The 26,150-nt window shown below is 42.9% G+C and overlaps 1 protein-coding gene across 1 annotated transcript in view; it reads left to right on the forward strand.

Annotated features, from left to right (window-relative positions):
• Positions 1-5,169: 5,169 nt before the first annotated feature.
• Positions 5,170-26,150, forward strand: part of dennd1a (DENN/MADD domain containing 1A) — a 134,757-nt gene continuing 113,776 nt past the window's right edge. The window contains exons 1-2 of the mRNA XM_035379310.1: positions 5,170-5,333; positions 6,902-6,966. Coding sequence (XP_035235201.1) covers positions 5,317-5,333; positions 6,902-6,966 — 82 coding nt within the window. The 5' untranslated portion in view covers positions 5,170-5,316. The remainder of the gene's footprint in view (positions 5,334-6,901; positions 6,967-26,150) is intronic.

Here is a 26,150-nt window from a genome sequence, read left to right on the forward strand (position 1 = left end):
GTATGTGGGTCTAATGTTAGTTGTAGCTATGTTTGTATAGGCTACACGGGTAGAGGATACATCATGTGGCTACATAATTATCCACTTAAAATCCTCTCCTTCCCACATTTAAACTTCATGCGTCGTTGTAATTCACGAAGTTCCATGAATTACGCAAAATGTATTTACATTTAGGATACTGCGTTTATAAGACCACAATATCTTGCAGCACAAGTCAATAATGAGACTTAATGGCTGGGCAAGCACATTTCAGGGATCAAAAAATCTAGAGTTACACAAAAAAAGCGTGGAAGTGTTATATTTCTGGAGCTTATTTTGAAACCTGTACTCCAGCACAGGGTTCATGGTTCATCCTTTGGGGTGTATTATCTTGGTGTTCATTTATTAGGCGTATATGAGCCAGTTTCAACTCCAAACCGGTGTTCATTACACACCTTACGATGTGCTACACCCAGTGAACTTCCGGTGGTCTTCGTGTCGCGGGGCAAGTAAAAGTGAAAAATTGCCTGACCAATTAGCTTATTTATAACGTCAGACATACAATTATATCAAATGTACACTTTGAGTGTTCAAGGCGACGTTTGCGATCGAACAGTTAGCTTAAACTTTGGTCTCGCATTTTCTCCTCCAGGACTCGCGTAACATTTAACCCTGTATTGCTCAGTAACCTTGGTTTTCTTACATAGGAGAGAGTCCCTATAAATGTAACAGTTTTTGGATTTTTCTTAGCATTATGAAATTCTACTTCAAACAACTTTGACCTGTCGGTAATTATTAGTCGTTTCAATTACGTTCTGAACTTAATCGAGTCGGGTACAATTTGAACCATACATGCAGTCGAATGTTACATTCATACGACTTAGATGGTATAATTGTAACAGAGATGTGGTATAATTGTAACAATAAATGAAAACGCCCAGTAATGCACACATGGAGTTTTTTTCTGCACATAGTAGTGTTAATCAAGCAAATACATTTTCAATGGTGACGTGGGACCAACTAAATCCGCAGATTATGAAGAATGGGGCTTTATTCATGAAAAAAGAAGTGTAAACATTGAGAACAAGCAACTTCCTAACTTATTTTGAAAGTGAGTTGTGATAACGTCCAAATCGACGAAGAAAACTGATTTTGTTTGTTTCTTAACACCAGGTAAGATTTTACGAAGCAAACAGCATACCATACAGACCAATCGGGTTGTGCTTATTATACATGCCTGTGACCAGGTGGCTGTTTCTTTTCCATTAATCACCCGGAGCATCCAGAAGATGAGGCTGTGTCAACGCAGTAAGCAAACTGACCACATTTAACATTAAACACTGAACTAACTTAAAAAGTAAAACTCGTTCATGAGTAAAATTGAATTATTTATTAAACACCATTTAAAATGCCTAAGATCTCCCCAAAAGGACACTACATGTAGATGGTGACCATTGTGCCTAATCTCCAAATCTGAAGCCTTCTTCGTCATCTCCCTGCTTACGAATCCTCTCGTTTTCTCTTTTGATGGCATTCTGTGAGCATATAACTGCAAAAAAAGCACGTTGCTTGTTGTTGCAACTCAGAGAAGTCATAATTGTAACAGCTGTTACATTTATACAGACAGGGACATCATGTTTTTTGGTCGTCTAGCAAGGAATTCCCGCTTAAATTTACTAAACCATATTAAATATCCAAGGATAGGTAATTGCTTAAAATGATGTATGCTTTGATTTATTGTAAATAAAAATAATTACTTATTTATTGTAAATAAAAATAATTTTTGTGTATTTATTTATTATACGACCCCCCCCCCCCCCCCCCAATATATGTACTTAGTTAGCTGTTATGCTTTAGCTTTATCATGACACTTTCTGAAACTACTGCGTTTTCATTCGGATTCAATGCATAGAGACTCTAATCAACAGGGAGAGGGATAGCGTTGTTGACTCCGGACCAAAAAAAAGTCGAGGGTATGTGCTAATGTTAGCTACGATTTTGCAGTGGGCTAGTGATATCACCGTCGCGGCCAGGGCCTGTGGAATCCCGGCCAGTGCCTTTCCTTGGAGAGACAAATGTTGCCCTCCTCGTGCCCGCGTGGGTTTCCCCTCCAGGTACTTCGGTTTCCTCCACACAGCCCGAAAACCTGCAGGTTGGCTTATTGAAGACTCTTAAATTGCCCGAAGGAATGAATGTGTGAGTGAATGATGTGAAAGAGTTCATGTTAAAATCAACTGAGAGTAATATTTTACTCTGCGAGTTCTAATTTAACTCCCACAAAAGTTTAGGTTCAGGAGAGAGTTAAAGGATCAACTCCAAGAAAATAGTAAGTTTAACACTGGGCAAGAGTCTGTTTGATGATCAAGCATGTACTATTAAATTGATTTGATTCTGATTCCCATGGAGTTTATTCCAAAGACTAAAATTTGCTGTGGACAAAATAGTCACTGATGCGCCTCTTGCTATAATGTTGGAGATCACTCCATTGAAACTGAATTTCTCTGGATTCACGGACCTACTATATTGGTCTGTGTGTGTATTTGGTTTCAGTTTGTTGACTGTGCTACGTTGCATGAAAGGGGGCGGAGGTATTTCTGAACCTATTTTAAGCAAGGAGGATGAGACGTTCACAGTGATATTTGGAACCTTTGGATATTTTGAAATGGAAGCTCTTCAGGGTTCATTAAAAAAGAAAAGACAATGAACTTGCTGCCTTGCTATTGTAGTAGCCTACCGAAACCCAGCTTTAACCCGTTAATAAGTTCAAGGTTTGCCCTTTACCTTCGCCTCGGGATCAAATCCTTCCGATGAAGTGTTAGACCGGAAACGGATAACTACTTCCACATCACCCCCTTTGTAAAAAAGTTGCTCGAGTGGGGGTGTGCTGCTGTGTGCGGAAGAATGGACTAATATAAACTTTTTAAAAAATGTCAAATTAGTGTTGGACCGAGTATCTGCCAACACCAAATTTAACAACATATGTCAAGATTTTGGAAAGCCACTATAACCGATAACTGTTCTATAGTCAAATTCGTCAGCTATGCATTATAAATTAAATAGAAATGCATTTTATTTGTCTTAGTATTTGCCCAGGACGATATGTAGCCAAACGAACTGGTAAAATACGAACTGCATTTGCTATATGTCTCCCAATGAAGTGCAAGAGTTGAAATTAATATGCAATTAATTATATTTATTTACATTCATGGTAACATCCTGTGCGTAGCTGGAATCAAGAGAATAACAGCGATAGGTCACTCATTTTGTCGCAATACTGCTACTAGTCCTAATACTATAGCACTCTACTACTACTACTACTAATAATAATAGCAATAATAATAATAATAATAATAATAATAATTATAATAATGAATGAACGAACGAATGATTGAATTAACTCCTCTTCTCCTTGTTCTTATAATCACATGAGAGCATTCTGATGTTCCCAGGAGCATTTATTACATTTATACAAGTAAAGGCACGGTTTTTCTGTATTTCACGAGCATAGAAAAACAACCATTGTTCAAAGGGGCCGTTATCTCCTGTATAATTATGTCCACATTAAACAATATGATCTACCTGATAAAACTGCACCCTCAGTAAAACGGCATTGGCCCACTAATGCCAGTATGTTCGTGTGTACGTTAAAAATACGAAAGGATGTTCTTAAAAAAACTAAAATCAAATTAAAAACGTTGCACAAGCCGACAACTGCATCTTAGCATTCGCCATGGGTTGAAAAGCCCCTTCGGTGTATCTGATCCGTTTGCGCTGGAAGCAACTGAATGCAACTAATGAATCTGTCATTGTGAACAGACTCATTAATATCGCCTCGTTCACTGGGCTCGGGAGACATTCCGCAAGCTGAGGGATATTACAACTGCTCTGAGTTAACTGCACTCAGATAAAATTAAGGCTACTTCTATCATTCCAACCACTTTTTACTTCAATACTTTTCATTCATATATTCAAACAGCTAAATATTTTAAGCATTCTGTGCGTTTTAATAGAGCTGTATTATGGTAGAACTGTTGCATCTAAAAGCAAAAGATTATCTACCAATAACAAAACCTGTACAAATAGTTTTTTTTTTGCTTCTTTTTTATTCAACTTATAAAACAACAACTATGTGGTGTATACTGTAGTGTTCTACGTTCTATGTGTGCTGGACAATATATTATGCAAGTAGGCTATCGACCATTATACCTCTATATTTTAATAAAATGCAACTTTGTGTCGTTTGTGAAAAATATTTTTGATGTGCAAAATATGTACAATATATTTACGATTACACGTAAGGAGGATATATAAATGTTTCGACACCCCCGCCTTGGGGGGGGGGGGGGGGGAGGGGGAGGTCCAAGTCTTAATAAGGGGGGTCAGAACCCCCAAATCCACCCCGTAATTCGAACCCTGCACGCAAAGAATGTTTAATTTGTTGACTGAAGCTATGCATAATCTGACATTGCATTCGAAATTGAAAGCTAATTCAGTAATGGCACGTGACCCCAGGTGCAATGTGCTATCATAACCAAAAACACGTTTAACCAAAATCCATGCAAAACGTCCTACATTTCCTGATAGATATGTTCTGGTAAATGTGAATAGCTATGCGAGTCATCGAGTTGATGTCATTTACAGCAAAAGGCTACAAAACACCATTGGCAAAAGTTAGACTACATGTTTCAGCCAGGTCCCATTGGCGCCTAGCATTATAAAGTTTTAAGGGATTGCTGGACTATCGACCATTGCATCCTAAATGATCATGTTTAGACAAGATAATAAAATATGTGTCTTTCCAAAGCGGTTACAGATTCAGAACTATTTTGAACTTCCCACTAATCGAATATTGAATGCAAACACTTATTCCGTGGATGTTTCCGTCAGGAGTGACATTCAGATACGCCACAAAGACGAATTACCTTAATGAACAAGACAGACTAAAGCAGGATAATGAAATACAAAACGTATGGGCAAGTAAGCAGAATATTCACGAGTCCTACCACATTTGCACGGAGAGCGAATGAATGAACTGCAATTGTGTAGAACGGTCCTTTTCTGAAGCGCATCATGCGACTCTTTCGGTGCTGCAGACGAGCATTGTGGTATCTGTATGTTTTCTCCTTGCAAGTCTGCATGTTCAGCCAACGTATGTTTTCTTGATGAATAACTACAACTCCCACAATTCAGTTCGGCGGAGGTGCTGTGATCTGCGCATGGAAACCATGGCGTTTACTTGGACTGTCTGACGCAGGGTACCCGAAAAAAATAACACCGATATAACCAGTCAGCGCTCCATATTCATAACGTTAGACCCGGATTCTGTGAAAACTGAAAATGGGGTCTCGGATCAAGTAAGAGTCATTTATTCTCGTCTTTCCTGTTCTGATGAAAAGCATGCTTTTCCCGAGAGCCAGAGGAGAGGGCACTGCAAGGCCTGGACTTGTTGCGACAGACAAGGGGCTTGTTCCCTGGATTCGAATATGTAGGCTACTTATTGATTATTATTCATGCACATTGATGAGAGCAAGATAAACAGACAGACCACTAACGTATCGGGGACGAAAGCGATGTCACACGTCTTTGTTTGGCTTATTTGTTTGTCCATCGCTTGGATCGGGATGTGTAAACATTGATCAGCACAGAGGGGTAACCTATATCTTGTCCTGTATAGCGTGTTTATGCAAAAAACATTGTGACAGCAGCAACACACTGTTTATAATATGACTGCAACCTCAACAGTGTTTTTCTTGAAAGCACCGCTTCTACAACCCTTTTGACTTGGTTAGTGGCACGACCGATACATTGTATCAAGTCCCGCTTCTAAGGAACTGGACGTGTTATGTATGAATACTAGCCAATGGGGCGTACTATCTACCAAAACAGTTACGATGATGTTTTTTGTTGGCAAAATCACTGAAACGGGCGCCCACGGCACAGAATGCACAAACACAAAATCGAACCGCTTGTGATAGTGATTTGTCGATGTAGCATTAACCAGCTACGTAAATTGGTGTTGAAATCTGGTACATTGCATCCGATTTAGACCCAGTTTTAACCAATTTTGGACTGTTTTCTCTTGCAGCATAATTCGCTCCCCCTCTTCAAAATTAAATGTAAGGTTTCGTTTTTCATATGAAAACCTTCATACATATTAGTAGGTTACATTTCACTGTATTTGGGTGTGGATTATTGTAGGCAAATATTTGTAGCATTACAAAAAAAAAAATACAAGACTCAATATATTGATTTCACAGAACAGTCAGATGCTACTACTATGAATAATGATAGTAATAATAAAATGTGCTTTTATTATTATGTGCTTCCTTTATTTTGTCCTGAAACATACATTTCAGAACACTTTTCCTCTCCTAGATTTTCTTTCACATGTGTAGTGTCATTATAAATTCAGACTAAGGGTGTGAGCTGTGCTCCAAGCCCGTAGCCCTTTGGTTATTGTTGACCACTGTGCCTTAACCATGAGTTGGACCCTGGTGAGCGCTGAGTAAAATGCTGAAGTTAACATTGGTGTCAAAGCGTCCCATGTAAGACTTAACTCCGAACCAGGACCTGGTGTCCATTTTAGGGCACTCAAATGTAAATAGCCTTGTATCAGAGTTTGTATCATACAGTCTTCATGCCTATCTTCTTCCTTTTATCTACTGTTAAACAAAAAAGTTAAGTTTACACAAATGGTTTGAGGAGACAGATTGCCCTGAGCAGGGCGCCTTAATCTGTTAAAATATTCACTAGTTGTTAATGATCAAGTTAAACTTTTTAAATTTAGTAAAACAGAATTTATATTTCATAATGCGTCAGTTTGAAAATGTGGAAGAGTGGGCATCACAGACCCAGCTGTATTCATGTGTATTTAATACATTGATGAAATATCACCTGTGACCTCTGACCTTGCATTTTGCAGAGAGAGCCCAGAGTCCACTTTTGAAGTATATGTGGAAGTGACCCATCCTGGGACCAGCGGCTCAGGTAGGGGATCCTGTTCTTAACTGTTGGGTCACTTAAGTGCCCCCCCCCCCACACTATGTGTTGCACATACCTTTTTATTTCGTTTTTCTATGTGGAAGTCTCTTTCAATGAAATAACCTGTGCATGGTGCTGTAGAACTGTAGTGGCTGCCAGTTTATTTGGCATTTTGTCTGTCTGCATAAACACAGGGTCTTAATATTGTGTGATCTAATTAATAACATCTGCAGTAGCTCAAGTTTCTTGAGTGGGTAATACTTTGACAATTTTAGCTTGCTTCATTAGTTATAAAAGAACCAGCAGGTAGCCAGGCCATGTCTAACCACAAAAAGTTAGATTGCCACACAGCACTAGTCACACAGTTCATATTTCTTTGTGATCACAATAAACAGTATTGCTATCAAGTGTGTGCAGGCTGGCCATGTAAAAAATATTCGGAGAGTCCTTTAATTTATTTTATGATTCATAGGCTGCGGTTAATGGATAGCTTGCCAAAATGGGGTAGATCAGTCATATAAAAGCTATTAACTTGAGTATTCATCTGATAGAAAAGTGCACACTGTCCAAGCCTTGTCTCATTCAGTCAGTGTTGCTATTCTAGGCCCAGTCATGTTGCTTAATAAGTGTGCAGTACTGCAATTTACATATTGTGGCTGCCATGGGTTTTTTAACCTTGTGATACACTCCTCTTAAAGTCTTGTCTGTTTGAATTTGGCATAATTTTCTTCGCAAATAACCTTGTTCTGGAATCAGGACAGTGCTCATTACGCACCTGACCCTCATATTAAATTACAGCATGCATGCATTCTTCTGGGCCTACATTTGACACAGTTGGGTGCCACTTTCAGCTGCATTGTCATGCATTTGCTGTTGTGTTTCTTTGAGCATGGACTAAATCTTGTAATATTCTGTAAAAAAAAGTTGTATTTTTTAGATACATTTTTTAACCTAATTGATAATTTATGAAAGAATGACTTAAAACATTACATAATGTTAGTGATTATAAATTAGGCCATTAGGGCATATCATCTATCAGTTCCCATTCTGATGTTTTGCTAGCTAGCTAGGTGGCAAAGTAAGGCCAGCCATTGCTGAGTTCACTTAAGCAAATTAATGTTATTTATCTCAGTAGGATTCGTTTGTTAAATGTTAATTTCTGATTCAGTAATGGCTATAATTAGCCATTATAGATGGCTGTTGAACATGGTTTCTGTAAATCTGGCAGGGATTAAAACATACATATTTAAGACAGTCGGAATCCTCTTTTCAACACCAGCCTTACTGTTGGGGTGGCAGTGTAGTGTACAATGGGTATAAAACTGGTCTTGTTACCTGCTGGTCACAGGTTCGGGTTCCCGAGTAGGACACTGCCGTTGTATCTTTGAGCAAGGTACTTAACCTGCATTGCTTCAGTATATATTCAGCTGTGTAAATGGATGCAGTGTAGAAGTGTAAGGCGCTCTGGATAAGAGTGTCTGCTAAATGCCTGTAATGTAACGTAATGTAATGTGCTGTGGAGCCAGCATTGTACTGTGCTTTGTTTAGAAAGCACACGGTACCGACTGAGTGGTGCACACCAGCAAGTTTGCTGGGATTTGTCCATCAGATATAACTTGCATCCAACCACTCCTTACACTCTTCTCCTTTGGAAGGCTGTGTGATGTGCGGTTAGCTGACTGGTAACCAGTAATAGTGCACCTACGTGGCTACCAGTGACACTGGACATTTCGCTTGCTCTCCGCTTGTGCAGGAACGGGCCAGTAATGCGATCAGGTTGTGCTCAGGGTTATGAACTGCTTTCATGCAGTTTTAGTAGACCAGAAGTGATTGGGTGCTTTGATTGAAATCCAGAACTACATCAGATCTGAAGTCAAATATAACTTGCTTGTGTTTTCCAGGGATTTTCTTTCTGAGAGTAAATGTGGCTAAATGTAATGGTATACAAATACCATTATTTTATCAATTGGGATACATTTGGCATTGCAAGCGACTGAGCATTTAATGAAACTTGATTCAAGCGGGCCTTTAAATGGGAAAAAATAGTTGAAGAGTCTGTGAAGACACATTAAAAGTGATATTTTTTTAGCTGAGTGGTAAATCTAAGGCTTGTGCATACCAGTGATGTGAACAGTGAGTGAATCAGTTAGAAACATCCATCAAGAAAACATGATAGACGAGAAATAACAGGATTATTGAAGAGTAAAAATACTGGAAGCACTGAGTACACCTTCCTAGGAAATGCAAAGGGGCAAAGGGGTATTCCACTGGGCAGTTTATTTGGGTCCTCAGAACATAGTTCTAGAATATATTACGCCCTCTTAAGTTAAAAAGGGGTATTATTTTTGTTATTCCTCTATGGTTCTGTCACTAAAGTCATTTCTGGTCACAAACACAGTCTGTTATGCATGGGGTTTGATGAAAATTGACACAAGGCACAAAGTCAGAGGGCAAGGTCAAAGTGGCTACTGAATTTCCTATTTCCGGTCACTAATCCAGCCAATTATATATGGATATGGAGTAAACTTGACACAAGTGTTATCTTCCATTTTCCCTGCACCATGTTGCTTTTTAGGCTACAGTGTGAAAGGTCAGGATAAGCTGAAAACATAAAGGTTTAAAAGTGGAAGACCACAGAGTCTCTTCACAGGGTAACAGTCATGGACTCACTGTTCACCGAAAACCTTATCAGTGTTTGGTCAAAGGTCAAGGTAATTGTTTTTGTTCTTCTGCCTTTCACTTCAAAGGACGCAGTACTTGGCAGTGATATGCCAGCTTAATTAAGAGGCTTTGTCCTCTGTTAACCTTTCACAACAGAGACTGATGGCAAATTGCAGGCGTACCAGTAGTACCAGTCATCTTACACTAGACACAGACAGCTTTCACCTTTATAAGTGGTCTGGACATTTGTGCATGGATGACAATGTTTCTGTTCATTTGTGTATGCTAGCTACATGCAATGTTTTGAATTCAAATTTTCTTATTGGTTAACAACTAAAATCTTCAATCATTACATTTTCAATGCCTGCAAAGTTTATTAACATAATTTTGAGTAATATAATATTCTGCATCGCTTCAGATGTATGATACATCCTAATGTTTAACAGGCTGTTGGCATTGCTCTATCCATTGCACTCTGAAAAAGCAGCTATGCATAATGTTAAAATATTATTATTTTCTATCTTTAATAGTCACATGACAATATATTTATATATTTATCTATTGTTCGTTCTTTCTTACTTTCTTTCAAATAAAAACCAAATACGATTTTTGAAATCATCATCATTTGCAAAAAAAAAGTGTATTGGAAACTGGGTGTACATTACACCAAAATGTCCATCTGTAATTAGTGAGATGAATTGACCATGTGAAACTTTCAAAATACTTTGATCAGTCTTCAGTAAACTAAAAGACTTATGATTCTCAAGATGATGCCTATAAGCATAGCTTAACATACTGAACTGGGGTATGGCCTAATGGTTAAGGATCTGGCCTTTGATGCAGAGGTTTGTCAGTTTGAGTCCCATGAGCTAACAGTGGAATCAGGATGGTGTTTATGTCAGTAAAACCATTTTGAGGTTGACTAATGATGAGATGAATCACACTTTATTGATCCTACCCATGGAAATTTAAGAGTTAAACTTGATCCCACAGTCAGAGTCCCATACATTTGCTGACAGAAGATGATTTCTGATGGCCTTCAGCCATAAACATGTCAAAAGTTGTGATATATCAAAAATGGGGTATGCAGTAAATAGAATTGTCCAGATGCAATTGGTCTGATGAATTTACAATGTTAAAATTTCAATGTAGTTTTATGTGTATTCATCAAATTAAAGACTCATGTTGTGTAGACTCTTAAGATGGTGTCTGTAAAGTCATGTTCAAATTGTCTGATATAAGAGACTAATCAAGATATTATATTCTTTCAGAGGCTTTTAACAGCTTGGACTGTCATCACACTCTACACATTACAACCACCTCCACATTTCAACACAATAAACTGGGGAGTGGCCAAGTAGATAAGGGTCAGACCTTTGCAACACAAGGTTCTTCGTTCAAATCTCAAAGCTGTCATCTCCAAAACGTGAACAGTCCACTCACAAGACGCTGTCAGTGGGATGATTTTTATGAGCCCACACATGTGAATTCAATTGTCACACTAAATATGGTCTCACGGTAAAATTGCTGGGGAAAAAGCTGATTGTTTATGTCCATGATTCATAAACATGTCGAAAATTCATGACCTAACACAAAATTAGCCATAGCTTGCCATCTGTCCAGTCCTCACAAAACCATAGCTCATTTATCTGTCTATCTTGTCTGAGTTCCATACTCTTTCTCTGTCTATTTTTGTAATGTGTGCTTGGAATCCCATAATTGCTGCTTGCAGCTATATTCATATTTACTTTTACAGTCCACCATTTACATTGACAGAATATCAAAAAAGCTTCGCTCACTTAGTAGCTGATTTGTAATTCATATACGGCAGTGTGTGAAAGCAGGTAAAGCAGTGCATCCAGAGAGTCTAGGTAGTTATAGCGATTGTCTGCTTGTGTTCCAACATATGCACTGTTTGGTGCTACCTGCATTTTGCTTGTTACTTTTTGGATTGTGGGTGCTTACTTTTGATGTGATGGAACATATGTCCAGTGCTGCCTATGAATATAATATTTCTGCATTCTTCAAGTAAACAAGTCAAATTATTGAATAAATATAGGCAAAAATGAATGAAGTAGACCAAAGCAGTACAATTTATTATTCTCTGCCATTTGTCATGCCATCAGGAACAGATGAACAATGCAAGGGGACAGCTAAGGATCTTGGAACAAACATTGTCTGTAGTGTTTCCTAAATAGTGAAACGGTCCAAAAGCCTTTTAGGAGTGAAATGAAGACCAGACTGTAAGCTGTGATGCTTCTCTTTCCTGTCAGAGAAGTGAACCTCCTCAGCTGGATGGATGAGACTCCATAGTTAGGGATTTGATCTCCCTTTTCTCTTCATGGCATACTGTGCTGCATGTCAACAGGGGTGCCAGGTTGGATGAAGTAGATGGGATAACCCACAACTGCACATCCTCTTTGCCGAGATACAAGATCCTGATTTGGCCCAGATTTGTGAAGAATCTGTGAGAACAAAGTGACCAATGGGGAATGGAGAGCTCCCCAGAGAAGCACACGCTTCTTGCGTTGCACTTGTTCGGCCTTGGTGGATTCCTCCTTCTCACATGGCTTCTTATTGTAAAGCTGAACGTTGAATGAGAATAGCCGAGGAGAAGCAGGCTTTCCAGAACCTCGGTTGGGAGGGACAGACAGTTGGCCTGCAGTGGAGGAACACAGGGTGTGGGAAGGCCTGTCTGGAGAGATAAGAGCCTGGAAGTAAGTCGGGCGCGCTGAGGTCGACAGCATGGTAACCCTAGGTACGAGAGCTTTGGGGTGGATGCAGGGTGCAGTGTGTAGCCAGTAGAGTGAAGCAAAAGTTTGGTTGCAGAGGGAGTTGGTTTGGAGGGAGACATTAACAGTTACCCAGCATAATTTTTGGATGAGCTATAGCTGTTGGAATGCCTTGCCTGGGATGACTAGACATTATACAGGGACCGTTGAGGCTAGGCCAGTAACTATGTGAGTTGATATTGTGGGTTGTGAGGAATTGGTAAAGAAATCCGGCATGTCTTGACTCGGTGAGGCTGAGCTTGTGTGTGCATAGGGGAACACCCTTGAGGAGATTTTATTAAAGCATGTCATGATTCATGAGGAAACTGAAATATCAAGGGCAGGGGAAGAGAAAACAATCTGAAGCTATCACTTTATATGAGTGGATATGAAAGGGCTCCAGTAGGGTTAGAATATCAGTGGACCAAGGACTGAGCTGTGTGGTACTCCTATTGGATCAGTTGGAACAGTAGCTCTGGTTAGATGCAACTTATTTATTTCTGATATACTGCACATAATTGTTTGGGAATGATCGGCCAGAGTTCTAACCGGTAATGTGAGTTTGAGACTTTGTCAGTCAAAATTTAGATATGATGCAAATCACTGACATTAAAAAAGACTGCAGTCTAAAGCTAAGCACAATAAATAATTAAATTACCTAGCAACTGGCAACACATGATGGCTTCACCTTGGTTGTCAGTTAGATTTATGGGAAATATCTGTAGAGCTTCATATTCTGAGTTGTGTTTTTATTTAGCATTCTGAATATTCCAAGCAGAAATATGTGTTTGAGATTGTGGAGACAAAATGAACAAAAAATATTACATATTATGGTAAAAATGAAGCACGACTGAATGACAGTTTTGGGCTGTGTTTATAACTTGTTTGATGATGATGCATTTTGCAGAAATATGTACACAAAAAACAAAAACAATAATAAGGACAAAAGCAGGTTCTGATCATATTTTACAAATATTTTATTACTGATTTAATTGAATTAAATTTTTTTCAGATACCCTTATTAATAGCTTGGGGTTGTGACCATCATTCTCCCACATTGCTCACCTCTGATTATAGCATGTTGCTGTTTTTGTACAGAATGGATGCTTTTCATAGCAGCAACAGGATGAATCATCTTGTTCTCAAAGATTGAGTGATGCACCTGTGTTTTTTTGTGCTAGCTTCCTCTCAACCCTGCGTTGTGTTGCGATGCATTAAAGCAGCTGGACGTTCTCAGTGGCTTCTTTGGATGCAGCGCCTCTTTCCAAGACTCAGATGCTGAGCCCAGAACTTTTCTCTGGCCCCTGTGCCGTAACCTCCACCCGAACCTACGCGAGGCTTGATGGAGCACCCACCGCTGAAACTTCACCTCGGGGGTTCCTGAGAATGTTGCGGTTGGTCACGGGAGAAGCGGCCTACTGACACACAGTGCTGAGAGCGAGCGAGCGTGCGAGAGACGTTGTGGCTTCGGCTGGCCCCCCCCCCCCCGCGCGTGTAGCGGGAGGAACGCGTGTTTACCGTATCGCTTTACCGACAGCTGCACTATTGTCATTCTTGGAAGAGTTTGGAGGCTGGCGTTAACCTCTGAGCGGTGGTCTAGGTGAACGGCGGCACGACACGGGGGGGCGGAGTGAGAAAGAGAGAGGGAGCGAGGCAGGTTATTTTTAGCAAGGTTGGCTTTACACGGCAGTATTTTTAACCTGACTCCTGACTCTGGGGCTCTGTGCTGAAGTTATTAAACTGCAGGATGTCCAGGGATCCAAGTGTGGCTCGTATAATGATGCAGATTTGAACTGACTCGCTGCTTTATTTTAAATAATATTTATTTTCAAGACCATCATTCTCAACAAACTTGTTTACGTGCAGAATGTGAGGAATACTTGAGAATTCTGAGCATGTAAAATTCTTAATACATATTACAAGTTAGTAGCTTGCTTGTGCCAGGGTTCAGCTGATATTTAAATTCACTGTACTCCGGTCCTTAGGGGTTAAATGCATGCCTCACATACACAATGTCACTATTCGTTTTTCATATTTCCTGTAACAATTTGCTGTACAGTTGCATCTTATCCTAATACTAAATACAATTAATCTCATGTGAAGTATTCTTTCCATTGGTGTTATTCTTGTTGAGCTAATCACTGGTTATTGCACTGTTTGTATCAATCAGCCATAAAAATTGCTTGCAGGTAGTTGTACTTGGCCTGTGCATTAGGCCTGACAATTATGGGCTGTGCAAGCGTTTTTATTTATTACTTTAACCACATTTTGACTTGCATGTTTCCACATTTAAGTCCTGCATTGTAACTGCATACCTAGTGAGCGTCAGCCTATTTAATCTGCTCTTGTTACCTGTGAAATGGGTCAACTTCAAACATGTTGCCCTTGCTGTGGGCAACTAAATCAGCGTGATTCCAAAATGACAAATGACAAAAGCAAAGTTTTTTTATTTATAGTTTGCAACGTTTTCACACTGTTCTTATACATAATTTAGCTGTGCTCACTATGCAAACAGTGAACGTTGTTTTCTTTTTATCCTGTAGCCTTCTGAATCTGATCAAAGTCAACAATTAAATTCCAATTAAGAGGTCTGGAGTGTAACACATCACTGGGAGTTTAAGATTTCATTATTTTAAAGTGGCCTAAAGAAAGATTCTTTGCGGTCTGTGTTACTCTATTATGCATTCAATTTGTGCAAAGATAAACCAGATTAACATCTTTCAAAACATTTATTTGAATCAAGTGTTCGTTGACATTACATGCAGTTTACAGACACCAAAGGAAATATTGTTTTTTTTAAAATATTTTTTTTGCTGTGACATTCATCAGTTTGGGAGGGTGCAGAAGCCTTGCGTTCTCCTCCAAAATGTTTGTTGCCGGATGCCACTTCATTTCTCTCCGCAGTCCACCAGCTGAGTCCTGCAGTCATTGATCAGAGTTCATTGAGTAGAGTTCACTGAGTAGAGTTCATTGAGCAGAGTTCATTTACTGCTTGGAGCAGGCAGACTGCGAGTGACGAGATGAGTGACACCTGCATGACGGGATGGAAGCAATCTTATCGACCAATAGCCTTCTTTCCTAGGTGATGATGCAGTAAAGTACGCACTGCCCTGTTTAGCTGCTGGCAACAGACAGTAATGGCGTGGTCAGGGTTCAATACCGCAGTAGTAAGAATGCTAATAGATTGTCCGACCGAATATTGCTCAGAATCACTGTATTCATAAAGCTGTTATGCTTGCTATGTTTTGGTGTCATAAATTGTTTATATGGTCAGGTAATATTTATAACTTAGATATTCTGACTCATAGCACAATTTTAGTATGTTTTCAAGTGTGGCTAATGGTGTAAACTATGACTATTGATGTATTTGGTAGTCACAGAATAATGACTAATGACTACTCATGGAATAACAGCTTTTGGGACATGGTCAAAGGGGTAGTGTTTTACTGCATGTGGAATGCGTGTGCATTATTCTCTGGCCCGGGACTGGAGATTTTTGTCTCTCCTCGTCAATTATCAGACTGGTGACCCTTTCCCTCTCATTGTGCATCCTCTGTGTCCCCCTCTGGAGAATCCTCCCCCCCCCCCCCCCGCCTTCCTCAGTCCAAGTGCCAGTCTCAGAACCAGTCCCAGTCCATCCATTAGTCAGTGTAAATGAGACTTGGGCACAAATGTAGTCTGACCGAAATACGATTTATGTTCAACTTGAGTGTCCTTGATTTAAGATTTTTATCATTTTTCTTATTAACTTTTTTCACATTCTTTCTGAATTACAATTCCCTGTCTAACTCAAAATGTTGTATAAAAAGTTAGGGGGGCAGAATAAGTCAAACAAGCAAAAAATATATTAATCAAAGATTGCCATTCAATGCAATAATGCATATTGTGCTTAGGTTAAATGTAGATCTTTGGCTGCAATTAGAAGATGATCCATCTGCCTGTCTGTTATTAGCTGGACACTGCAGTACAAGAGTCAGAACTTGCAAGTTAATGACACCGTGTGTTTCTGAGTCATCAGCAGAGCCCCCTGAAATGATTTACCATTTCAAACACGACTTGATTTATTTATTTTTTTTACTTGTATGCTTGATTAGTCCGAAAAGGGGAATGTGGTTAAAATAAGCAAAACGATGAATAACTCGCATGTTTACGTCTTGAGAAATTGGATGGTGGGGTCGGCATTTTGGGGTAGCCCGTCCAGTCCCTTTGAGGAGTGAACCTCAGGACGAAGGCTGCCGGTTGGACGGCGTTCCCTCCGATCCCGCCCGGTTTTTTTGTTGCCGTGCGGTGGGAATTCGTCCTTCGTCCTTCGTCCATTCGTCCTGGGAGGAGCGACGACTGGGACAAACGGAACAAAAAAAAAAAAAAACGCGGTGCATTATTTCCCTCACCCTTTCCTTCCTTTCTCTCTTTCTCTTTGGCCCTTCATCCCTCTCTTGTGCGAGCGTAAGCCTCACCAAACATCTGCTGGGTGGATTACCTTAAGGAAGATGTGGATTGTGTTCTGGCCTGAAGAGGCTTCGCTGTAAGGTTGGCCACCAGTTCCCCCGTCCCTCTCTATTGCTCCGAAACGCGCTGTCGCTCTGAAAGGGGGGATAAATCTTTGTTAACGGGGAAACTATTAACTCAGGGGGAGTTAATCAGAGTCATTGGGAAGGCGACGCCATTTACATCTGAATTGGCCGGGACTATATATTAGACTCCTTTATCTGATTCTCTCGGAGCTGGAAGCCGGGGATTTAGTACTTCCTGCTTTGATACAGCAGTCAGGGGGGAGAATAGCCATTGCGGGAAATTATCATAAAAATCAATTAAAGAAATTGATTAATTTGTCATTTCTCCATTTTTTAATGTGTTTTTTTTTTTTTTTTTGTCGGAACACATTTGAACAATATAAAGTATACAGCGCTCTGGCATAACAAAGGTATCTTTAAAGCAACTCTGGAGGCATTGGGAGTGCACGTACTCGTGCTGTTAGTCTGCGAGCTTTTTAAATGTGCTAGGCCGCCGTGCCGTGCCAGTCAGCTGTGGAATGAGCTCCCGTCCTCGTGTTCCCATTGGCTGGTTTCCGGTGGGGCGCTGAGCGAGTTTCCTCCTCACGTCTCTGGAACGCTGCGCGTTTGTCAGTGGCGCTCGGGGCACGGGGAGTGACAGCCGTATTTCAGCCTGGATTCGGAAGGCTGCGAAACAACACTTTCAGTCCCTCTGTCACCCCCCCCCCCCCCCCACACCCCCCAACCCAACCCCCACGGGAGCGCTGACCTGCGCTGAGACACCTTACCCCGCAGAAGTGGAGCAGCCACTAATTAAGCACCATACATCTTATTCAGGCTTCAACACCGCAGGAGCAGGGGCGAGCGAGCGTGTGTGTGTGTGTGTGTGTGCGTGTGTGTGCGTGTGTGTGCGCGCGTGCGTGCGTAAGTGGGTGTGTGCGCGCATTTGCTTGTGCGTGTGTCTGAGGGAGAGAGAGGTTTTGTGTATGTGGTTGTGTGCATAATTGAGTTTTTAACAATATGGGTGTGTTTACTGAGCACTTGTGTGCGTCTGCTGTGTGCATAGGTTTGTGTGTGTGTGTGTGTGTGTGTGTGTGTTGCGTGTATGCGTGAGAGTTTTTGTAAATGTGTATTATGCCTGTAAAGTTTAGAATGTGCAAATGTCTCTCGTATCATAGCATACATTTGTTCTAGGGTGTAATTGTGTGTGTTGTGATTAATTGTGCGTGCGTGTGTGTGTGCATGCATGTGTGTGTATGAGTATGTGTATGTGTGCATATGTGTGTGCGTGTGTGTGTGTGTGTGTGCGCACACGCGTCTGTGTGTGTGAACACATACACGCTGTAATGGATTGTTTGTTAAGGTGTTATCCAGCTTTCCTACGGATTATCGTGTTGTAATAGTGTGATTCTCAAGATGTCTGGATTCACTTTGTGGAATCTGCTGTTACTCACTATTAAGTCCAGTGCCTCACAGAAAATATTCTTTCACTTATTCGTTTTTCCAGTTATTGTTGACATAATTTTATGGTATTAGAAAACCACATGAACAAGCTGTAACTCTAATTCATTATGAAAAAAATGTTTTAAACCTCTTCTGCAATGGGAGCTGTCCATTTTGTAATACAACTCCCCCCCCCCCACCACCCCCTCCATTACACCTCCCCCACAATTTCCCCTAGCCTGGATTAGCCCTGCCTGTTTAGTTTGCAGAGCCAGGTCACTTCAGCTGGAAGACTGTGCTTATTTGTTCTTGATCACTTTATTGAGCAGAAAGAGAGAGAGAAAGAAAGGGGAGAGAGAAGGAGAAAGTAAATCTGATGTGGAAATGTAGACTTAGTGGGATTTACTAGTTTGGAGAGAAAAAAAGAGGCCTTTTCACTGGTTTTGTTGGTTTATCCCCTAAACCCCCGTTTCACCCCCCTCCCCCCCGCCCACCCCCACCTAAAAGCTTTTGACATCTTCATCTCGCTCACAGTGGGCTGGCTTTGTTTGCTCTCGTCAGAAAGGCCGGTGGGGTTTTGCCCCTGGAGCTCAGTGGCACAAGCGCAGAACTCTGCCATGCCAAGAGGGCTTTCTCCCCCCCCCCCCACCCATCCCACCCCCCCTTTTTTTTTTTTTTTTTTTTTTAGATAACCACAATATGGTCATTGTGCAGCGGTGAATGATTGTGACCACTCTGGCAGTGCCACCCGCCTCTCTCCGGCTTTGACTGAGAACCAGCTCCTTTCTCCGGCGTGAAAGGGGTCTAATCCATGTAAATATGGGCCTCTGAAGACGGCTTTGCCGCGGAGGGGGGAAGGAGAGAGTGCGGAGCGCGAGGGGAGGGGTCAGCAATTTAACCTTTGACCCGACAAATAAGAAGCATGAAAGTTCCAGAATTACTTCACAAAGAGTGGCCCCGGCGACTGATTGGGCCCTTCTTTTGTGCTGCGGTTGTAAGAGGCTGAGTGACAGATGCTGCGCTGCGAGTGGGGCGCGCAGGATTAGAGGGTTCACTGTTTTAATACTGTACTCAGGAGAAAGGAGAAGTAGCGTGCCTGGTTTCCCCTTTTTCTTTTCTGTTTTCTTTTTTTTTTTTTTCGTCCGGCTTTAGTCGCGTCCATTCTTTCTCCCCCTGAAGAATTCCCCCCCCCCCCCCCCCCCCAAACGATGTAAAAGAACCCGCTACCAGAAGAGTACCGTCCGCGCACGCTTGGCGATTCAACTTCTAACTGTTCAGAAACAGTTTTTTTACGGTAGCCGCGCAGCGTGTTTTAAGGCGTCCCGCGGGTTCGCGGTTGAGCGTCTCGCGCGGCTCGCCGGCTCGCACCCGACAAACTCCGCGCTTAAACCGCGCCGCCTGTTTTTAGCCGCCGCGTAGCGGAGCGCACGGGGCCTTCCCGCGTTTCGTTGAGCTGGGAGGAGAAGGGGAGAACGGCTCGGGGCTGCGCTGCAGTCGACAGAATGGAACCCGAGTCGCGTTCCAGGCGCCCGGCGTGAGCGCCGCGTCAGAGCGGCGTGTCAGAAACGCCCCCCCCCCCCGGATTCCCAGCATCCGATCCGGCGCGGGAGCGATCTGTGTCACTCAGTCTGCCGTCGAGCGGGGGGGGGGGGGGCTCAAAAGGGCTTCGCTGTAAAAGTGTCGCGGAGGTGCACGGAAGCCTGGTCCCGCTCCGCCTCTACTTTCCGGTTGAGATTGCGGTCAGGGTTTTTTGACCGTTCCACGGAGTGTTCTGAAGCTTGGTCCATGGGGTGGACTGGCTGACCTTGATGTTAATCCGTGCTTGTGAAAGAGGGAGTGGCAAAAGGCCAGTGTTCTGGACTAGGCTGCTGCGGAATGACCTGATATAACCCAGACCCATGGCCAGCCTTTCACTGCTTCCTTCCTGCTCCCGTGCTTCTTTATGGACTCCCCATGTAATCCCTATGCACCTTCTGACCCAGAATGGTGGGATTGTTAATTTTGAACTTGTTAAATGTGTCCGGTTCCCTCTGATCGTTATCGCAGCTTGTGAATGCATACATTTCGTTTTTGATGTTATATGAATAGAAACGATGGAATATGATCCCTCCCGGTCTCCTTTCAGACACAAACGTGAAGAAAATGGCTGATATGATGATAAGTCTCCCCTTTGTCCTGAGTGAGGTGATGCAGTGTTAATCTACTCATGCTCCTCTTCTGTCTGCCACTGGTGATTCAGTGCAATTTGTTCTTAGAAACTTGCGATGTCTTGCATAGGTACGTGTGTGCATTCTTTTTTGTTCATGTGTATGTGTGAATGTGTGTGTGTGTGTGTGTGTGTATACATGCAAGAATATTTTCATTTGTTTCTCTATGCATGCATTTTTATGTGTGCAAGGGTGTATGTTCATGTGTATGTGTGCATATACAGTGCCGTGAAAAAGTATTTGTGATTTCCTTTATTATTGCTTATTTCTCACACTGAATGGTTTCAGATCTATCAACAAAATGTACTATTAGACAAAGAGGAACTGAGTAAATGCAAAACAGAAACATTTCTGAAATAATTTTTAGTGAAGAATGTTATCAAACACCCATGTGAAAAAGTAATTGCCCCCTTAGGTGCTCAATCAATTAACCAAATTATTATTAATTATTAGATTCAGCTGATTGAACTCAGCCGGGCTTGATTGCAGCCAGCCCTGTTGAATATAAACCTCACTCACCGCAAAGTTTGACAAGCAGGGAATTCCATAAGAGATGATGAAAAAGTTGTGGAAATATATCAGTCTGGAAAGGTTTAAAAAGCCATATCTAAGCCTCTGGGACTCCACCGAACCACAGTGAGAGCCATTATCTCTGAATTGAGAACACTTCGAACGCTGGCGAATCTTCCCAGGAGTTGCCTGACTGCCAAATTTTCTCCAAGCGACAACTCATCCAGGAAGTCACAAAAGATCCCAGAAGTTCAGTGCTCATAACTCCACTGGGGAAAAATTGAATTCATGTAAGAGTAGCAAGGTTTGGTGATCACATGTCCACTGTTGCCTCATCTTCCTGTTCTTAGTTGACCGGAGAGGAACCTCACATTATTTTCTGCTGCTGTAGCCCATCCACTTCAAGGTTGAATGTGTTGTGCGTTCGGAGATGCTTTTCAGAACACCACTGTTGTACAAATAGCTGTTATTTGAGCATTTGTGGCCTTTCTGTTAGCTTGAACAAGTCTGTCCGGTCTCCTCTGACCTGTCATTAATAAGGTGTTGCCAGCCACAGTCCTGCCACTCACTGGATGTTTTTTGTTCGTCACACCATTCTCTGTAAATTGTAGAAACTGTAAGTGCGTAAAAATCTCAGGGGGGCAGTTGTTTGAGATGTTTCGGAGGAGCCTCCACATCTGGCACCAACAATTATCCCACTGTTAAAATATCTTAAATCATGCATAAGGCCTTTTCTAATGTTTGGTCAAACAAAAAATAAACGTCTTCACCATGTCTGCATGCTCTGTATAATGATATACTGCCTCATCGTTCGCTATTAGGAGCAGAAGGCTATTTGCATTAACAAGCAGGTCGGCATGGGTGTGTGTGTACTGTGCATATGTGTTTGCTTGCATTCATATGCACTGGTGTGTGTATTTATATACTTGTGTGTATGTTTTTTTCATGTGCGCTCTGATTGGGATGTGTTCTTTCCCCCCTTTCATGTGTTTTGCGTGTCTGCTACTGTTTCGGCTTCTTAATTCCTCTTTCTTAATTACAGCAGCGTTGTCCTCTGAGATCTCTGTGCGTGTAGCCCCCCCACTCCCCCCCCCCCCCCCAGCAGCCTATTAACCACAGACCAAGGCTCCCTGTTTCCACCTTTCTGCAGAGTACAATTAAACACAGAAAGATCAAAAAGTTATTGAAGCTCTAGTGTGCAATATATTAGTAAAAAAATGCAGATTGTGATATTGATTGCCGCCTGTTTGGAAATCATTAGAGGAGACGAGGTAATCGTTAAAGCTGCCTCAGCACTTACTTTAATTTTATCCCCCCCCCCACCACCACCACCACCACCACCCCCCAGTCCAAACACACTCCATATTTTTGTGAAGGGTTTCTTCAGTGGAGCAGCGAGACTTTGATGTGCACGAAACACGCCACTGCCTGGCTTTTCAAAAAAGAAAAGAAAGAAAAAAAAAAAAAAGGAATATGAGCAAGGAGGGAAAATTGGCGGCGCAGAAATGAAGGTCGCCGCGGCGACGGTTGCCGCGACCAGGGGGCGGCGCGCCGTCCCGGGGCCTGCGAGGCGAGCCCTCGGCGTCGGTGTGAAGTGAACGGAAGCGGGTCGCCGCCGAAAGGTGCATTCGCTTCAATTCTCACTCATTTCCCCCGCCGGGAGGGTGTTAAATTATCTGCTCCCAGAGACCCGGCGCGCCCGTTCGCGGGACACGCGTTATTAGGCAAACAGGGCCTGCATATGTTCCGCTCCGCCCTCCGTTTTCACAGTCAAAAATCTTCCACCTTTTGTCCTCCCCCCCCCCCCCCACCTACTCCCTCTTTTTTTTTTTTTTTTTTACCTCTGCCCCTCCATCTGTTCTCTCCTAACGAGCGGCGAAACAGGCAGGTTGAGGTGAGCCGTTATCGCGGGGGAAAGTGCGGCGCGCGGGTTTTTTTTTTTTTTTTTGCGACTCCTGGAAGGGTGGCGGTTCGGATCTTTGCAGAGTTGTGCGATGTGGCTCTCTGCGGCAACTCCGAGAGCACGGCTTTTTCTGCTTCCAAACCCTAACCCCCTCCCCTCCCCTTCCCCAATCCATTATTTCTCACTCTCTTTCTCTCTTTTTGAGAGAAAAAAAATTGAAAAAGTGTTCTGATGACCATTTGTTCCTGAAAAGGAGACAAATTACAAATGTGAGTGTTCTCTCTGTGCATGAAATGGCTTTTTCATAACCAAAAGCAAAGTGATGAAAAGAGTGCAGCACATCAGAGACGGTTTCACGCTGATTGAAAGGTTGGGCGCCCCCCCTCCCCCCCCCTCCCCCTGCCCCCACCTTCCAAACACAGCTTACCTTTTTTCTTTTTCGGTCCGGCTCTCATTATCGCCTCGTTTTAATCGGATTCACCGTCAATTAGTTTGACTTTTTCCCCTCCCCCCCCCGAACGATTAAACCTCAAGGACGCTGAACTTTCCAGGCTGTGTGCGTGCGGGCGTGTGCGGTAAGCCTCTCCCGCTCTTCCTGTTAGCGCAGCCGGCGTCCGGCAAGAGGTTCGTCTCCAGGGCCGCGCCAACGCCGGGGGCACAGCTGTCATATTGACGACACCTGTAAGGGGCGGCGGCCTCGAAGGTTCGCCGGCTACGTGACGGGCCCTCCTACAGGGCCCGGGTCAGGGCGCACCACCGCGCCGATGTCGCCCGGGCGACGGTGGCGAAGGTGTGAGTGGGGAGGAAGACCGCTCAAGGCGACGGAGGGTATGTGTTCCAGCGAGGCTGGGAGCTCATAAGGGTCAAATTCATCGAGGCATACCGTGTAAAATGGTTTTTACCTGGAACTCGGAGAATGTGACTTCTTCCCTTTTCATTTCCGTCTGCTTTAATAGTGCTCGATGATAATAATAGAAACTCAAGGTGAGGCACGGATAACATGCTGTAGTGGGGTTACTGAGAGCAGAGTGTAGGGAAAAAGGGCAATGTAAACCTGTCAACAGCAGCAAATATATTTTGAAGAAAGCCTGCCTTACTGAAAATTACAAGTCATGAAATCTCCCTTGATGAAAATGATGGTAGACTCAAATTATTATTTATAAGTGGTATTTTGAGCGAAACCCATTGAGAAACAAATAATGCTTGAAAGAACCAGCCTAAAAGGGCTTGCAAAACAGACACACAAAACAGAGTTAGTGCATGTGTGCGTGTGCATAGCTGCATCTCTGTGTTTTACTTGTGCTCAGTTTTGTGGGTGTATTTACACCGTGCTTGTTTGTGTGTGATTGTGTTTGTGTGTTCGCCTGGTTTGTATCCGTAGGCAGTCAGTCAGGCGTGCACACGTTTGCGTGTGCGCGTTCATGTGTGTGCTTCAGAGCGCGTGGGCTTCTGGGTAGCTGTGCGGGCGCGTTCCAGCGCAGTCAGTGGGAGAGACGGAAGGAGTTAACGGCCAGCGGCAGGGCTAATCTCCTCAGGAGGGCTTGTGCAATATCCCGTCAGAGCGCTATGCAAATCTGTTCCATCCAGATCAGCAGCAGGAACCAGGCTGGAGTAAACACCGAGTGTTCCTGTGTCAGAAACCCTGCCTTAACACGGGCACACACACGCGCGCAGAGACGCAGACGCAGACACACACATACAGACACACACACACACACAGGCACATGCACACACACAGACACACACAGACACACGCATACACGCGCACACACACACACACACACACATAGGCATGCACACACACCTGTGAATTTCCTTAACACTTCAATGACTGACCCAGCCATCTGAATGTCTATGGTCTTATTTACTGCCAGTGGAGCTGTGATTCTGTGTCCTAAAATTAAAAATAAAATTTCCAATGGAAAGGCAGGACGGGGAAATAACCTCCTGAACATGTGGCTCTGCCCTTCTTTAACCAATGAGAATGTAGGGAAACAGTAGGCCTAACAATTTAATTGGTCAAACCCACAACCTACTCTCATTGGTTTATTGCTTTTGGCAGTGTCATTCCACTGAAAATCTGAGAGAAAGGAGACAGAAGTTTGAGTGAGAACACAGAAGAAGTGTCCGCGAGATTGCAGGATGAATGTGAACGTGCGCACATGCAGTAAATCTGTGCAAGAGCAGAGTATATTTGAGACCATGTGTACAGTTTTGTACGAGAGCATGGTAAATTTGAGGCTGCACGTATATTTTTGCACTAGAGAAAAGGAAATCTGTGTGAAAGCTGAAGGAATTGTGCTTTCGCACTTAATTACTGTAGACACCATAGATGTCTTGTTGCAAAGGAAAGAAGTGATTTGTCATATTGGCCACTGCCTACTAATCGTCTGTTGTTTCAATGGTCTGTAGCAATGCCTTCCTTCCTTATATCCATACTCAATTTGTGCACAGTTGTTAGGGCTCACAGTGTGAAATTTGACTGACTGACTGTCTGTCTGTCTGTCTTCTGTCCTGAGGTTTGGACACAGCCTCTGTGGTTCAATAGGAGAGGTGCTCGGTTCTCATTGGACAGCGCTGAAGTGGTGTCCCTAGTACACGAGCACATACAGCACTGTGCCCTCCCGCTCAGCGCAGGCTGCTGGATTCAGCAGCAAATTTGCTGCCATCCAGAATCTGGTATTACATTTCACACCTTGCAGTTCCGTGCCAAGTTGCATGTTTTCTAATCTGTGCATTCAGCACATCTCATGTAAATGTGGCTGGGGAACATGACTTAATCCTCTTTCACAGCGCTGCGGAAGATAAATGGATTCCGAGCGTTTAAAGAGATGAGGCGAGCCTAGCTTAGAGTTGTATATGCCTTGAGTCTCATTAAACGCCGTCCTTTGTGCTACGGATTTTGGGAAGGTAGGTGGGGAGCCACCCCCCCTTTTTTTTGCGTCTGTGACTGACGGGTAGAACCGCGATCTTCGGCTCCGGAGAACCTTAATCCGTCACCAGATATGCCGGCAATTTGTTGTTGTTTTTTAGTTATTCTATTTATTTATTTATTTTTTTGATTTTCCGGGCCCGAGCTCTCCTGGCGTCCCCCGCGCTAATTAATCCTGTTAGCTCGCGGCGGGCCACCCCTGCGCTCGACGCGGCTCCCGCTCTGACAGGAAGTGCGGTGCTCTCTCCGCGGAAAGGGCGGCGACGGCGC

The sequence above is a fragment of the Anguilla anguilla genome, chromosome 10 (genome assembly GCF_013347855.1).
Source record: "Anguilla anguilla isolate fAngAng1 chromosome 10, fAngAng1.pri, whole genome shotgun sequence".
In the NCBI taxonomy this organism is placed as follows: domain Eukaryota; kingdom Metazoa; phylum Chordata; class Actinopteri; order Anguilliformes; family Anguillidae; genus Anguilla; species Anguilla anguilla.